General features: G+C 42.1%; 1 protein-coding gene across 2 annotated transcripts in view; it reads left to right on the top strand.

The window, feature by feature from the left end:
* Positions 1 to 9,537, top strand: part of LOC103184505 (NEDD4 family-interacting protein 1) — a 40,223-nt gene extending 30,686 nt beyond the window's left edge. For both annotated transcript variants that reach the window (XM_007902538.2, XM_007902541.2), the window contains 2 exons: positions 219 to 326; positions 8,786 to 9,537. In XM_007902538.2, the coding sequence (XP_007900729.1) occupies positions 219 to 326; positions 8,786 to 8,836 (159 nt within the window). In that variant the 3' untranslated portion in view covers positions 8,837 to 9,537. The remainder of the gene's footprint in view (positions 1 to 218; positions 327 to 8,785) is intronic.
* Positions 9,538 to 16,231: the final 6,694 nt, after the last annotated feature.

The following is a 16,231-nucleotide window of genomic DNA, read 5'->3' as shown; positions in this document are numbered from 1 at the left end:
GTGAAAGGCACTAGAACTAATGGAAAGATTACGATCAGCAGTGTGCCTGCAGTCCATCCTTTCCAGTTTATTTGAAAAAAAAGACACGCCAGAACTGTCTTCGTAAACGTTAACCACAGCGCTCAACGCAGTGCGAAAGTCACGGGTGTGGCAAACTACAGTGACTGTGGCGTTGAAGTCATTAACTGCGTGTGTCACTGTTTTCCATCCCCCTGCAGGAATCTTGCTCTTCACAAGAGGCTTCATCAATTATGCCAAGGTACGGAGAAGATGGCTGCCAAGATCGCCACCTTGAAACGATCCAGGTTCCGTTTTATTTACTGACGGTAATACATCTTTTCCATCCAGTTTGTTGCTAAACTTTATGGGAAGATTGACGCTCCTGTGTGCTCTGCGTGTTACAGCTTTCTCTTGGAAACAGCGTGATCAGAAGTTATGGGACCGTGTGCGTGCGCGGGGGTGTGGAGTGAGGCCGAGTGATTAATTTTAAGAAGCTTTCAGATTTACGAGGCTCAATCGGCTGGAGAAATGCCTCAAGTGTATTTCCCCGGCCTGTGGAGCAATATAACACTCTGTCACTCATTGGTCCAAATGCTGCGGCAACGAATTAACCTTTGTACCTTGAATGCACTCAATGATGATGCAACACAGGGACATCCTTTGTTTTTTGCTAATAGTAACCTTCCATTGATGACAACTGTTTGTCACTGCCCTACTCCACTGTGCTGAATATTTTGCGGTGACATTTAATTTTTTGACGATTTTGTAGACGTACTGGTTTGTGAGCGCTATTGATATGAGAGCTGCCCGTTTGCCCCTTCTGCTCGGCTAACTCGGGCTTCTGCATGTCTCCCATCCCCTCCGGTCACCATCAGTGGCCAAAACTTCAGGTTCGATGCCTCCTAACCTCTGGAACTCTCGACATCTCATCTCTCTCCTATCTCTCTTTAGGTCCAATCTTATAGCCTACCTCTTCAACCATGCCTATGATCACTGCCCCCTCCCCCTACTCTCCCCTCTTCCCCATTTGCTGTCCGACCCCATCTTTTGAAAGTATCCAGACACCTTATCCTCCGTGATGGATGCTATACAAAAGCAAGTTGGTTTTGTTGTTGTTGTTGACACAGAATAACTTCCAAGATTAAACTGTGAATGATTTCCTATTCCAACAACATTAATATAGGCATCAACGTTCCAGGGTCACCTTGACTCAGTTAGTAGTGCTCTCACCTCTGAAACAATATAGGATCTTCCACCACATCCCACACACTCACACTCAGTAGGAAATATATTGTAACATTAAAGAGAGAGAACAGTGTAGGTTTACAAGGATGTTATCAGGGATGAGTGCATGTTGATATCAAAAAAGATTGGACATAGTTCTCTCCAGAGGTATGACAATTCAGAAGAGACCTGATAGAGATGCTTAAGATTACAAAAGGATTTGATAAGGTGTCTGTTGATGGATTGTTTCCATTTGCTCACTTGAGTCCAAAACAAGAGGACATAAATATCAGATAGCTGCTGGTAGATCTAATAGGGAGTTTAGGAGACATGTATTTCACAGAAAACTTGATGGAGACATGAGAGAGAATAAAGTAGGGTCATATTATAATAATCCTTGCATTTGATATGGAACTTCATGTCTTCGAGACGTCTCAAAAGGCTTCACAGAATACACTGTAAAGTGAATTGACTGTATATTTTTTGGGCAAAATGCGGCAGCATTTTATAGCGTCTTACCACACTGTTGAAACAACTCAAAATGCTTCACAGCATGCTTATGTGGAGCATAAACATTGCCATGGACTAGTTGGGCCAAGTGGCCATTTCCAATGCCTTACCACTCTATGTAATTCTTTTTAACTCCATTCCCGGGGTGCGCTGCATTGTCAGAATTACTCTTCCTTCAAATGAGACTATAACCAAGGCCCTGTCTGCCTGTTCAGTGGAGCGTTAAATGATCCATGATATTATTGGAAATGAGTGGACATTTTCCTTGCGTCTGTATTTCTGCAAGTTGCTCGCAGGAACTGAGTGCTTCCCTTTCGCTAGCCTCAGGAAGACTTTAAATTATTGCTGTTCTGTCAGGTCTCGCACACTCTGGATATTTACACTTTACATTCTAATGAATATCTTAGTTCGAAGACTTGGCCTGTGACAGCTGTTTTTTAAAAGCATGAATTATAAAATGTAGTAATTGCCACTCTCCTGCTCTGGTATTGTTCCCCACTGCAAACGTATACAGAGCTGTAATAATTAAGATTGCTCTCTTGTTCACTTGCTCCACCCATAAAAGAATGGAATAGTTTTTTATCCAATATTTTCGTACATGCTTCATCAGCAAAGAAGCTTCAAATCTGTAGAAAACACCTTTTTTTTGTAATGCTATCATTTACCATATTGAATAGAAAGAAAGGGAAGGGGGGATTGAAATATATTCAGCCAAAGTACATGCTGAAGATTAACAACAACAACTTGCATTTATATAGCATCCTTCATGCAAGTTAGTGTCTCGGAGTACTTAAGCAGTCTTGGCCTTTGTTCAGCGAGCTGCGGACTTCTGCAAGTCTCTCTTCCCCTCCACTCTACCATTGGTAGCTGTGCTTTCAGCCACTAAGCCCCAAATCTCTGGAAATCCCTTCCTCTCAATCCTCTGTCTTGTCCTCTCTTTGCCAGTTTTCAAATCACACTTGAAGGCTTTCCTCTTTGGCCGTGCCTCCAGTCGCCCCCCACTCCCCCCCCCACTCTCTTTTCAACTCAGCGTCAACCACACCACTGTTAAAGCTCGAAGACACTACCTACATGAAGGTTGCTATATAAATGCAAATTGCTGTTGTAGTAGCAGTGTCTGCGTGTGTTTTGTGGAAGAACACAATAGTCAATATTTGCGCTGCAATGTCCCACAAACAACCACAAAGCAAATGATCAATTTTATTTCCAGTGAGGGAAGTGAGGAGTGATCCATGAACCAGAGTTTGAAGACCAGAAGGTATTGCCTGGAATGTTTTTATGTTCAGAAACTTGGTGATGCACAGCTGGTTATTATCTACAAATGGCCTTAACTCACTCCCATTGCTCCTAAATCCCTTATTCATATGTCAGTTATCTCACAAATAGATTTTTCCAATGTGTTCCTTGCCAAACACCATGGAGTCATTCTCAGGAGCTTTAACTGATCTGAGTTTTTTGGACAGACGATCTACATCTGTTATCATTCTCCTTGCCAACTCCATTGGTTCCCAGTACCTTAAAGGATTGGTTTTAAGATCTTATAAGTTGTGGTAGTTAGTTACTGGCTGGAGTCACTATTTATAACTTCCTGTTAAAAATATCATCTTTTAGATCTTCCCCACGATGCATTTCCACACGATTTACATCACTGACGTATGTTACTCATCAAAATTGGTTTGATTTGGCTGAAAATATGAGAAAGTAAGCCCTTATCTTCTCTTTAAAACATATACTGCATAGACTGGTGATCCCAGATTGGAGTGTGTAGGTAGTGGCCCTGCCTCGATGGTCTTTAGCTGGTAACAGTTGCCTGGTGGACATTGTTTTTGACCAGACTGGTGACCCTGGACTGTTGCCCTTGGGCTGGTGACCCTCAAATGGTGACTCCTAGAGTGGTGATTTCCAGAGTGGTCACTGTAACGAGTTGTCCTCAGTCTGTGTCCAGTTTATGGCTAACTCAGGCTTCCTGCATGTTTGCTGCCTTACCCGTCCCCGACCATTGGTGGCCGAGCATTCCAATTCTATGCTCCTAATGTCTGGAACTCCCTCCCCTGACCCCTTCACCTTGCCCCCTTACTATCTATTCCAAATGGCCCCATACAAACCTCTTTGACCATGCCTGTGGTCACCTCCTTCCACCCCTTTCCCATCATCCCTCTATCTGCTTCGTGAGTGTGAAGGCCTCTGAGATGTTATTGGATGTGAAGAGCGTAATATAAATACATGTTACTGTTATTGTTAGTGTTGACTCTGCCTGTCAGCCAATGCCACCTAGGATGTGTGCCAACAAGCATGTGGGAGGAACTGGGGATTAATTTTTCAGAAGTGCAGTGGTAGGCGCTTTGCATTCACTTGACAGATAGCCCTCTATATGACGTGTACTTAATATTTAGGATCCTCGCGCAGCATAAACTTTGCGGAAGCTGATCTTCTACAATGAATCATCAGGTCACCATCATTTACTGTGGACTGTATGTTCATTGGATTGGAATCTCTTTTTGGTTAGTGTAAGAATTAGAGCTACCAATTTCAATGGCACTATAAGAGTTATATAATTATAGAAATTACAGCATAGAAAGAGGCATTTGAGCCTACTGAGATCTACTGATACTAGCTCTTCCACTGAACCTATTCACTTTAATCCCCGTTCGCTGCTGTTTTCCCAAAGTCTTTAATCTTTGTTCCTTTTCAGATATTTATTCAACTCTCTTTTTTAAACAGAGTCTTGGGTCATTTAGAGAGAGAGGAATTCCTCTTGCGTACAAATTTAGCAACTTTGAGGACGTGCAATTATCAAAATTAGGAGGCCACAAAGTCAAAGTCACTACACGTAGCAGCAAGAGGAATTCTGCCACTTGGAATCCTGTGGGAGCAGCGAATATACTGTATTTTTAAATCTAGAGCAATGCAGAGAAACCACCAAAGGTCACCCATATGTGACCCAGTTATTATATGGATCAAGAATCTAGTAAAAAGTTCAAAGGCAGACACATATGGTTGAAATCAAATATCCAAAGGCTATTCTTCTGTAAATCAGAGGTTACGTTGTTCCAATTATGGTCATTTAAACAAGGAAAAACAAAGATCGATGTCCCTACAAGCCAGTAGTCGCAACTATTTAAGAAATGAATGAGACAGTCAAGAACTGAAAAAAAATATTCCCAGAAGTCTGGCTGGAATTACATGGATTTCCAGTACATTTTAGCTTGCTTATTTCTTGCCAAAAAAAATCTTTGTCCGTCAATAGACTTATTAAACAGTAATCGGTTTAACAATATAACGTAACTAAGTACATCTGTTCCTGTTTTGTATGGGTTGAGTTTATTTCCACGTCCCGAGACAAGTGCCTCGGAACAAATACTGCCCTTAGAATTAATTTATTGTTTTTCGGGGCAGTCCACCTGCCCATTTAGCACAAGGCAACACCGGTTGTCCTTTAGAATTGAGGGATAAAATTTCCACGCTGCTGACATTAACCTGCAGTTACATGTAACAGTAATGAAAGCAACACCAGCATTCATTCTTCTCTCTGCTGCCAAGTGGTTGGGGCTTGCCAAAGGGAGCAATCACTCCACACTCAACCTCCGATGCTCCATGTTTGTGTGGCAAAAATACCAGTAGCAGAGTTAAAGCTGGCTGATGCTGTTGTTATTCGACTCATTCCAATGCCCTGGGACATGTTGTCATTACCACAGGCTGGTATCCTGACCTATCTTCTTATTGGATCCTGTCTTAGAGACATCACTGCGCCCTAGGGAGACTAGAGACACAGAAGTAACTAAAAAGATTCCAATTAAAAACTATGGATAAGGTTGCAGATTAGGGGGATAAAAGTTAATTTTCTTCAGTTCAAGAAGCATTTGTTTCCCAAATAAAATATATAGTCAATTCATTTTACAGTATATCTTGTGAAGCGCTTTGAGATGTCTCGAAAGACGTGATAAGGCAAGGATTATTAAAATGCAAGGATCAAATGCAAGGATTATTAGGGGATTATCGTACTATATGAATCATAGAAATTTGTAGCACAGAATGAGGCTATTCATGACGTGCTGGCTTTCTGACAGAGCTATCAACTTAGTCCCATTCTCGGGCCCTTTCTGTGCACGCTTTTACAACAACAACAAAATTACATTTATAGAGCGCCTTTCACATCAGGAGGACGTCCCAAAGCGCTGAACAGTCAGGTGTCGGGGCCCGAGGTTGGGGGAGGGTTGGGGTAGGGGTGAGGGAAGGCAGAGAGGTGGGAGGGAGACCAAAGGCACGGTCAAAGAGAAGGGTCTTGAGACCGGCCTTGAAGGAGGCGAGGAAGGAAGCGACGCGAAGGGACCGTGGGATGGAGTTCCAGAGTGTGAGAAAGGCTGAAAGCCCATCCACCGATGGTAGGGCGGGTCGGTCGGGAGACATGGAGCAGCCCGGAGCCCGCTGAACGGAGGGAGCAGGCAGGTTGGTAGGGAGTCAGCAGTCAGAGAGGTAGGAGGGGGCAAGGCCATGGTTGGCTTAAAAGTGAGGACGAAGATCTTGAACTCGATCCTCTGGGGGATGGGGAGCCAGTGGAGTCGGGTGAGGGTGGGAGTGATGGGGTCACGGAGACTGGTGCGTGAGAGTACACGAGTTGCAGAGTTTTGGATGATCTGCAGCTTGTGAAGGGAAGAGTTGGGAAGGCCGATGAGGAGGGAGTTCTCGTAATCGAGCCTTGAGGTGACGAATGTGTGGTTGAGGGTTTGGGCAGCCTGAGGGGTGAGGCAGTGGCGGAGTCTGGCAATGTTGCGGAGGTGGTGGTAGGCAGTGCCACCATTTTTCAAATGTTAGGTTGTCCGCCTGACTCAGTTTGTCGTACTCTTGCCTCTGTTGTGGGTGCAATCCCCAGTCAGGCCCCATCGAGTGAAAGGGTTACTTGATTCTTATTATGTTTATCTCATTTAATTGCAATTACAAATTCTGAATTAAAGCTGAATTTGAGAACTTTGTTGAAAATATTACATTTTGCGACAGTGGTCTTTACCACAGTCGCCTTTCCGTATTAAAATACACATGGGAGCTCAGTTGTACAGTTTGCAGTTCAGGACCTTCTCCTTTACTTGAGAATCACAAAGTCAATCATCGGTCAACTTTGTCTTAACCTCAATGACTTGGGCATCTAGACTTCATCACTCAGTCACACATCAGTCATCACTGAGTCACACATCATTTGACTTCGGCATCATTAAGTCATGAATCACTCAAGTTCTATATCAGTCAATGACTTATCACTTGTATATGGTACCACTCACTGAGTCAGGCATCATTTGATTTCAGGATTTCTCATTGTGGTTAGTTTAATATATTGGATTTGTTCAGTTGTACCGAATTAGCAGGAAAATGCAGACCACAGGCAATCTATTGGTGGAATAAAAGTCCTGGAATATACCCTTGAATTTATGATTAAAAAATGTGGAAACTGTTAGCATATTATGAATTAATAAGAGGTAGAAATGAACCACACTCTGGTAGAATCTTTTCAGGCTTTTTGATTTTACTTTAGGGGCAGATACAGTATTTTGTAATATTATAATATATTTCTCTGCGATGATTTTGAAAGGAATCGGGTATCTGTATAAATAGCATTTCACCCACAAAATACAGTGTCAATTCGCTTTACAGTATATTTGGTGAAGTGCTTTGAAGCATCTCAATGACGTGATAAGGCGCTATATCAAATGCAAGGATTTTTATTATTATTATTATTATCTAATAATGTGACTTGTGTTCATTTGCTCTTCAGACCTGTAACACAATCAGGTATTAGGACTCTCTATTTTAGTACTCTCTTTTCCCGCAGTAGGATATTTTACAATCTAGCCTTTTTAAGATAATTCAGGTTTATATATTTTGTGATGCTAATAAATGAGATAGTAGAATTTGGTTCCAGAGTTTTGTCAGAATTTAAAGTGGAAAATTGCTTTGTGAGACACAGATAAATACACGCCATGAAGTGGAATAGTGAAGTGAATACAAGACTGAGATAAACTTAGGTGAAAGGCTACGACCCACAGTGCAGGGCAACAAGTCCCAGGGTATTGCAATGCCCCAAGAATGGAAACAAGAGTGAGATCGATTCAAGAAGCAACAACAACAACAACAGCAAAGTACTCTTGGAAAAGCGTCCTCCCTTCACGTTGGAAAGATGTTTCAGGACTCTAGATAGTCAGGGGGTTTTGCACCCGATCTGGGAGTTGGGGGTCAGGAGGGGTGGAGGGCGAGCAGGGGGGGCGGGGGGGGGGGGAGAGTGGGGTTGGGGTGGGAGTGGGAAGGTGTCCAAAGGCACGGTCGAAGAGGCAGGTCTTTAGACGGGACTTGAAGGAGGCAAGAGAGGGGGTGAGGCGGAGGGGTTGCGGGGATAGAGCTCCAGACTGGAAGAGCTGCCCAGATGTGTGGCAGCATTCAAATCGTGGATGGTTTGGTGGCATCCGACAATGTAGCCCTTTTCGTACAGAGTCAATTCAGGCACCGCACCGTTGCGGTGTGGACCCCGTTCACTGAGCAGCAGGCTCACTCCTTTCCCATGTGCCAGATTGGCTGCTTTCCAAGCCATGTGGTCGCCACTAACATCACTTCCTGAGAATGTGGTCCTCCTCTACCCACAACTCTGACCTAGAGGCGACCCAGGCAGACTGACAGGAAATGAATGTTTGGTTTGGGAGAGGAAATTGAGATGCAGGAGATGCAAAAGTTCCATTTGAAATCAATGGAGATAGTGAGGCAAACAATGTTGAAAAGAAGACAGTTGAGGTGTGACAAGTGTGTACTTACTGTGGTCTTTACAAAACCGTAACAGTACAACACTTCTTATCCTTACTTGGCATCGATGCTTTTTTCTGGCGACGTGCTCAGCATCACACGAAGGGTTAAAGGGATAGAGGTGTCAGTGGTGTTAAAAACAGCTTTGGTATCCTGTCAGTGTCGTGGCAATCAATCGCTTTAAAGTGGCAGAGGCTGTGAAGAAACACATAGTGTGGAAATTCAATTAAAACTGTACAGGAAATTGATATTGGCTCTCTTTTTATTACAGACATTTGCTGGCCTGCATTTCTCCCGCACTGGCAGACTCCACCGTGTTTGACAAACAAGGACTGAGGGGGTGACGCATCTCACAAGCTGCGCGAAAAAAAAAACCCCAGCCCAAATGCATTGGCTTTTCCTTTACTTCTAACTTGACCTTCCAAGCGACGTGAAAAGATTGTTTTGGATCACCGTGCGCTCGCACTTGAAGTCTTCCAGGTTTCAAGTCCTATCATAGAAACCGTTGCCACTCCTAGTTCTGAATTGTTTCCGCTCGGTTTCCACTTCTAGTTCTGGTGAGCTGAAATTTTACCAGTCACTTGCTTGACATTACGCAAAGAGGTATATTTCAACGCGATGTGGATGCTCTCAGCTATAGAGGGCAGTGTTGCTTTTGGAACTCTTGATCATCTTTGGAGATAAAAGGTACCAGAGATTTGTAGGCTTGAAGTTGGAAGTGGATTCTTGGCAAATGCCATTTAGTGTCCAGATGTTTCGACTGCACGACTGAAATTATAGTAAACAAGACATGATGAATTATAGTTGGCTTTGGATATTTTTTTTTTCCGAATGCAAATATTGTTTGATAAGACTTTCAAATAGCATTACTCAACAAAATCAATAATTATTTTGCCGGAAATTAAATAGTCTTTTCACATTTGTGAAAGGAAATCAGTAGCAGCAAACTATCACAGTGTGATACTGCATCACTATTTCTAAAAATAATCCTCGATGGTAAACAGGTAACCCTGTGTATTTAATACACACAGATCCCAACACAATAATAATAATATATTAATAATAAAATATTGGTCACTTCAATCCACGACAGTTTGTGGGATGCTGCTGTGCGCAATTTGCTGCCACGTTTCGCCCACAAAATATAGAGTCAATTCACTTTACAGTATATCCTGTGAGGCACTTTGAGACGTCTCGCAGACGTGATAAGGTGCTATATCAAATGCAAGGATTATTTTATACAACACACTAAGTATTGTACCAGCCTCTAATCAGTAAGAATGATTTGGAAAAACCCTTTTATCAGATGTTTTTGCATCATTTCACTCTCAGTGTAACCTGAGATGAAATGGCTTTGAATTAAACTGAAAAAAGACACTGATGTACCCAGGAATAAGCCTCTATTGCCTCTTTCTTGTTAACCGGCCAATCAGAGATTGTGTGAATATCAGAGAACATACTGTTGTCACGTGTTGGCCAGATGACATAACCATGGTTTATTATGTGGATTAAGAAACCACGTGCTTTTCCTAATGCAAGAAACATCCTTATATCTCTTTCTTAATGAGACAACGCCCTCCTCTCTAGACTTGACTGCAGCAATGAGCACTAAAAGCCCTTTCACACTAATGCACAAAGTACTGTGTTGTGTCAATTTTTTTTAAAAAAAACACGAATTGGAAGTAGCGATGCAGTCACACTCTATGAAGAGAGCTTTAGTTTTAGTTCCAACGTGCACGAAGCCTTCTGTCAAGTGACAAGCGGATCTCACCAGAAATAATATGGCATTTCTAATACCTATAGTTGATTGGTACCTGCACTTTATATATTTGTGTCTAAACGTTTTCTTTGCCGTTGTATTTGATGAAACTCCATAAAAGGTTAGTTTCCAGGAGGCATAATTCAAGCCACACATCAAAGCAATAAATCTTTGCTGGTCCTCCCGTATCGATTTCTGGAGATTTACAATGATTGTTTTGAATAACCAATTATAAATATTGATTATGATTAATTCCTGCAAGTGGACCTTTTACAGTGCCAATGACTGGAGACTGTGATGATTCTAACGAGATTGTCTGGAACGTATTCTTACGGATACAGTATTAAAGGTAAATGATCCCAAAATGAAGATCGGAAGTTTTAGCTTCAAAGTTTTCTTTTACTGTAATTGTATGTTTTTGGAACTAATCACCTCTTCTTGTGTTTCTAGCTTGGATCCCTCTTACTCCCAAGCTAGTGCTAGCACTTCTCTAGCTAACACGAGTGGGGTCGGGGGGGGCTACAGTACTGCTGAGTACTTCTGAAAGGATCCCTGGGTCTCGCTGATGATGTTTTATGTTCCTCTCCCAAGATGGAATGCACCATTATCACAAGGTGCGCCATTGCAAACTCCTATCTGGAAACATGGGACCAAAGCAGAGATAATCGTGTTCAATCTCCAGTCAGGGTTGGACTTTCACGGCCATCCAGGAATTCACAAGACTGGCCTAGATGAAGAAGGCTCTTCAGCCCATCTGATCTCATCTCTCCAAATCACCCACTCTACTGTCCTACTATCCCAGTATCAAACTGTTTTATAAATGAATCCAGTGTCCTGGCCTCAACTACAGTTCCTAACCGCATCTCCAGTTGGTAATTATCCAAGCTGGATATAGAAAACCTTCCTGGGGTCTGTCGTAACAATGCAACTCTAAACCTATGACCTCTTGGTCCACTGTCTGATGCATCCTAGAGCATTGTTCTGGGGTTCCTTTTCAATCCCATTTAAAATGTCGTACAACTCTATAAGGTCCCCTCAGCGTCATTATCCATGTCTTCAATGTGCAGCGAGATGGGAATACTGGAGATGTATTCAGTTTGTTTGTAACTTAGATTATTAGTGTATAAGTGGAGAACATAATAATAATAATCCTTGCATTTGATACAGCTCCTTATCATGTCTTTGAGATGTCTCTATACGCTCCATAGAATATACTGTAAAGTGAATTGACTATATTTTGTGGACGAAATGCAGCAGCCAATTGCACACAGCAGTGACCCACAAACATTTGTAGATTAAGCGACCAACTTATTATTTTTCTTGAAGGGATTATTATCCCCGGAAAAGCGAACCGCCAATCAAAAGGAACAATCCTTCAGTGAGACTAGAGATTTGAAGAATTTATTTTAACCATAGAGTAAATGACTGATGCGGAACAGATGTACAGCAAAGACAATAAATGCTGTATTTATCAACTCCTTTAAAGAAATGGATAACAGGATTGAAGGTTTAAGGATAAGTATAGATACAGATGATCACAACTGTGTGGAATGCAACAGGATGCGCCAAAGATTAACAATGAGAATGTCCTGCCAAAGATTAATGATATGGCTTGTTAGGTTAGATAGCTACTCTGTAGTCTGGTCGCTGGGTGGGATGTCTTCAATTGGCCATGTTGATTCCTCATCTGGAAAGTTGCCTTTTACCAGTTTTGATTGATAGTGACAGCTTAGATTCATCACGATCAGCGATGTCCCCTTCTGAATGGAGCTTAGCCATGTTCTTCCTGAACTCATAAGCAGAACTGTGTTGACATATCTTTACGTATAAGCAGGCAGGAAGCCATTGGGACAGGGAACAGGAAAGTGCCTCAGAAAGCATTCCATTATATTTAACTGCTGAATAAATTATTCAATAAAAGAGGCATTTTCACAGGACTTTGACAACTTGCAAACTAAACAGACTAGAGGGAGTGCTTCAGTGTCCTTTTGAACAGGAATAATATTCCTTTTGAACATAGCACCGCTGATAATTAACGGTGATTCCATCCGTGCAAAATCCTCTTAATGCTCCCATCATAGGATGTTCATTGTTTCACATTTATTATCTTGCTTTTTCAGATTTATTGTTGCATTCATGGATATCTCAAATGATACAGAGCTCAAGGGTCTTTAAAGGTTTCCTGCTTTAGGAGTGTGAAACACATCACTGCAGGCATGTCTTCATTGGCTAAATTTCCATTCTCAAAAGCAACATTCATGCAATCCCATTGGTTTTTCATGAGAAATGTGCTGAACTGACTTTTCTCCCTCTTTTAACCATGATGAAATTGATATTTTGGAGGAGAACTTTAGAGAGCCTGAGGCGATGAAGGTGGCACCATGGAATAGTGGAACACATGAATTTTGTGCAGGAGCTGCAAATTCATCTCCAGTACCTGAATATCCAGATTCAACTTGCAACTCAACCAGGTTAGGTTAACCATATCCAAACACATATTGTACAAAACTTAACACCTCATCTATATAATTAAAACCAATAAAAAGGATTCCTGAATCCCCCTTAGTCCTCTTCACTGGTTCAGTGTATTATTAAGGGCATCTGCACTTCTCTCTTGTACACATGTTTGCACATGGTTAGCACAATCTGCACATATTGCACATTGGTTCTTAACCCAACCTGCAAGTTGGACCCTGTTATAATGGTTACACATAAAAAAAAAGACACAGCAGAGCCAGTGTGTCATGGATATTTGGCTTGGTTTAGTTTTCATGCTTTGTAATTGTGAACATGATTGATGATTATACTGTACGTGGTCTCAGGCAATTCTGTCACAGCAACAATGTCCATTTCCATTCCTGGTAAATACATGTCTTCTCTTGTCCCTGGGAACAGCTTTTTCATTATTATGTTGAGGTTCCCTTCCTGTGTTTGCTTGTATGTAAACACTGCCTTTATTAATGTTCCATAGCGATCTTGCCCGGAGGTTGTGTATGACTAATTGCTGGTTTCTGATTTCTTTCCTATTGAAGTGGCAGCACCAGACAGATCTGGCTCTCTTTCAATTACTATTTAGAATTACAGACACCTTCGTTCTATTGTGCTTCTGTTTTTTGCATCAAGCAAGGCTATACCTTTATTGGGCTTTCAGGGTGGAAGGAGTCATTCCGTTTGCTTGGTGTGCAAACGGAGACCCGGTTGAGTTTACGCAGTTAACACATGTTCCCCTGCTTCCGACGGAGGATTTGTCTCTTGTGTTGACAGTACACAGCAGGAAATGGAAGGTGTGAGAGATGTGGAAAAGATGGTTTGGCAACAACCTGCATAGCTGAGGAAAGTGGCCACAGAGAGAACAGGGAACTAGCCCAACTATATTATTTCCAAGCCTTCTTTGCAGAAAGCCAGGCACTGAAACGAAAATAAAAGATCTTCATTCTTTATTTGCAGATTCCATTGAGACATTGTTTACTAAATGGCTGAAAAATGTTGTGGATGTTCGAGAAATAATTCTGTCACAGAAGGAACATTTGTCATGCTCAAACCAATCCTATTCTTGGCGTACAGTGAAGGACACTTTTGGGCAAGTCCTATCAAAACCAGAAGCGGTCTCCACACGTACTGAAAGATCTTTATGTATCCAGTACAAACTGATTATTGTTAAGAGTTTGGGTCTCTGTGCGTATGCCAATTTTCTGTAAGCAACTGCAGGCTCAGGAGGAATATTTGTAAAAGCTCAGCTTCCCCATTCTTTGTAATGGAGCAGTATGTGGAGGATACGTCACATTGTAATTCCCGCTCCTCTTCTATGCACTTTCCAAAGATTTGACAGAGGCGCAAATGCTTGTTTTGAAATTATTCCGGCCCTTAGAGTTGTAAATTTAGCACGCAGCAAGATGGTGATGAACCTGTCACAGATGCTCGGAAATCCGGTGAACAAAAATGATTTTCTATTGCACCCATGTACAGCCAGACTCAATCACAACACGCCCCAGTATAGCGTGGGCCCACGCTTATTGTGGTTACCCTATCGATCAGCGGTATTCTGGAAGTCCAGTACCCTTCCAGCTTTCAGTGCTAATTGGCTGACTTTGCAGGCTTAGAGGTGGCCCATCATTGAGTGCTATTGAATGGTACCCAAACCCCCACTGGAAACATTTGTGAGATGGGCTGTCAGCTTCCTGCACAAAAACAATGACAGCAGCGGTGACCTGACAACTTGGAAGCACTGACCAGCAGCTGTTTGTTTTTTATTGCGGCTCAATAGAACTCAGGGTCTCAGCTTATCAACCCATTGGAATGGAGTGCGACCGTACACTGTGTGTATACATTACTGTCCAATGCTTCCAAAAAGCAACTTGAGGTACTCGAAATAAAAAGAGAGCCATCAGGATAGGAAAACGATATGTTTTATCATGGTGTATCCCACAGAAGAACGACAAATTAAGTTGCGCGAGGCGGTTAGCTTGACTTTGGCTTCCCTGTTCCTCTCCTGTCCCTCCTCTGTATTCCCCACAGCTGTTCCAGCCAGAAGGACCCTTTAATGTGTGCTCAATGGTAGATACAAGGTGGTACAAACACAAAAAAATGTTGTTTTCTTAGTTCCCCGATATGGAACGCTCTTTACATCAATGAGTATTATCAATAAGTATTTGAACTCGGAGTCTTGGCTGAAACTCCAATACAGTGCTGGGGGGGGAGCAGGTCTGTTGTTGGAGGTGCCATCCTTCAGATGAGACGTTAAACCAAGGTCCCGTCCGCCTGTTGAACTGGACGTTGAAGATCCCATGGCACGATTCAAAAAGAGAAGAGAGTTTCTCCCAGTGTCCTGGCCAAAATCTCCATCCCAAAAAAACACGACCACTCACTTCATGGGTGTTTATGGGACATTGCTGTGTGCAAATTGGCTGTTTATTTCACCTACAAAATAAGCAGCCACTACACGCTGCACTACACACTAAATCCTCTGAAGTTCTTTGAGACGTCCTCCCAACTTGAAAGGTACTACGGATATGAAATGTAGGGATTATTTTTATAGTTAGAATGCCCGTCCGGGCTGCATCGTATCTGGTGCCATAGTTTTGAGAATACAAGTCATGAATGCTGATGCAGGATACTCTCAGGACTAATGATTTCTGCCGCACCACAGAGTGACAAGACGAGCCGGGGAACACAGTCATTTCAGCATATTTGTCTCAAAAAGAATCGCAGCCTCTTACCAGGTGCAGTAAAAACGTCAACAGTAAAAATTCCGCTCTGACGATAAAGGCAATAACTCCGTTACAGTTTATTAGTGAGGCTCGTTTCAGATGAAGGTGTTTAATAAAGCGTGACTCGGGGTAACAAGAATGTTGTTTTGCTTTAAAGACACAGGGAAAGGGCAATCACTGAAACAGGACACTCAGAAGACTAGTAAATGCTGAATACTCACTCAGCTCCCTGTGATTTAGTTGCAGTGTGGCAATTATAATGGATGAACCATAAAATGTATACAGAATTGTAGGCTCAGTCGTGTTCATTTACAGGAGGTTATTTTATTTGTAGCGTTTTATTTAGTTACTGTGCTTTAGCATAATAAATGAATAGAACCTGCGTAATAAACCCTCCAAAAAAAATTGATCACTCACTTCGTGGCTGTTTGTGGGACACTGCTGTGCGTAAATAGCCACTGCACTTCGCCCACAAAATCCACTTTACAATATATTTTGTGAAGTACTTTGAGACGTCTCGACAACGTGATAAAGCACCAAATCAAAAGCACAGACTATTATTATTATTATAATTATAATTGTGACATTGGGCCAATTGTGTCCCAAAAAAAAGGCGCTGGACACTTCAATTCCAACGTGTGCAAATTGGAACAATTTAGTGTTTATTGAATTGACGCAATGAGAATTTTAGTTCAAGTTGGAATTTTAATCAGAAATCAGATGACCATTTCTCCTTCACCACATGTACAGT

This window comes from Callorhinchus milii, unplaced genomic scaffold (genome assembly GCF_018977255.1).
Source record: "Callorhinchus milii isolate IMCB2004 unplaced genomic scaffold, IMCB_Cmil_1.0 Scaffold1, whole genome shotgun sequence".
Lineage (NCBI taxonomy): Eukaryota > Metazoa > Chordata > Chondrichthyes > Chimaeriformes > Callorhinchidae > Callorhinchus > Callorhinchus milii.
Note: the sequence above shows the minus strand (reverse complement) of the source record. Positions and strands in the feature narration are given on the sequence as shown.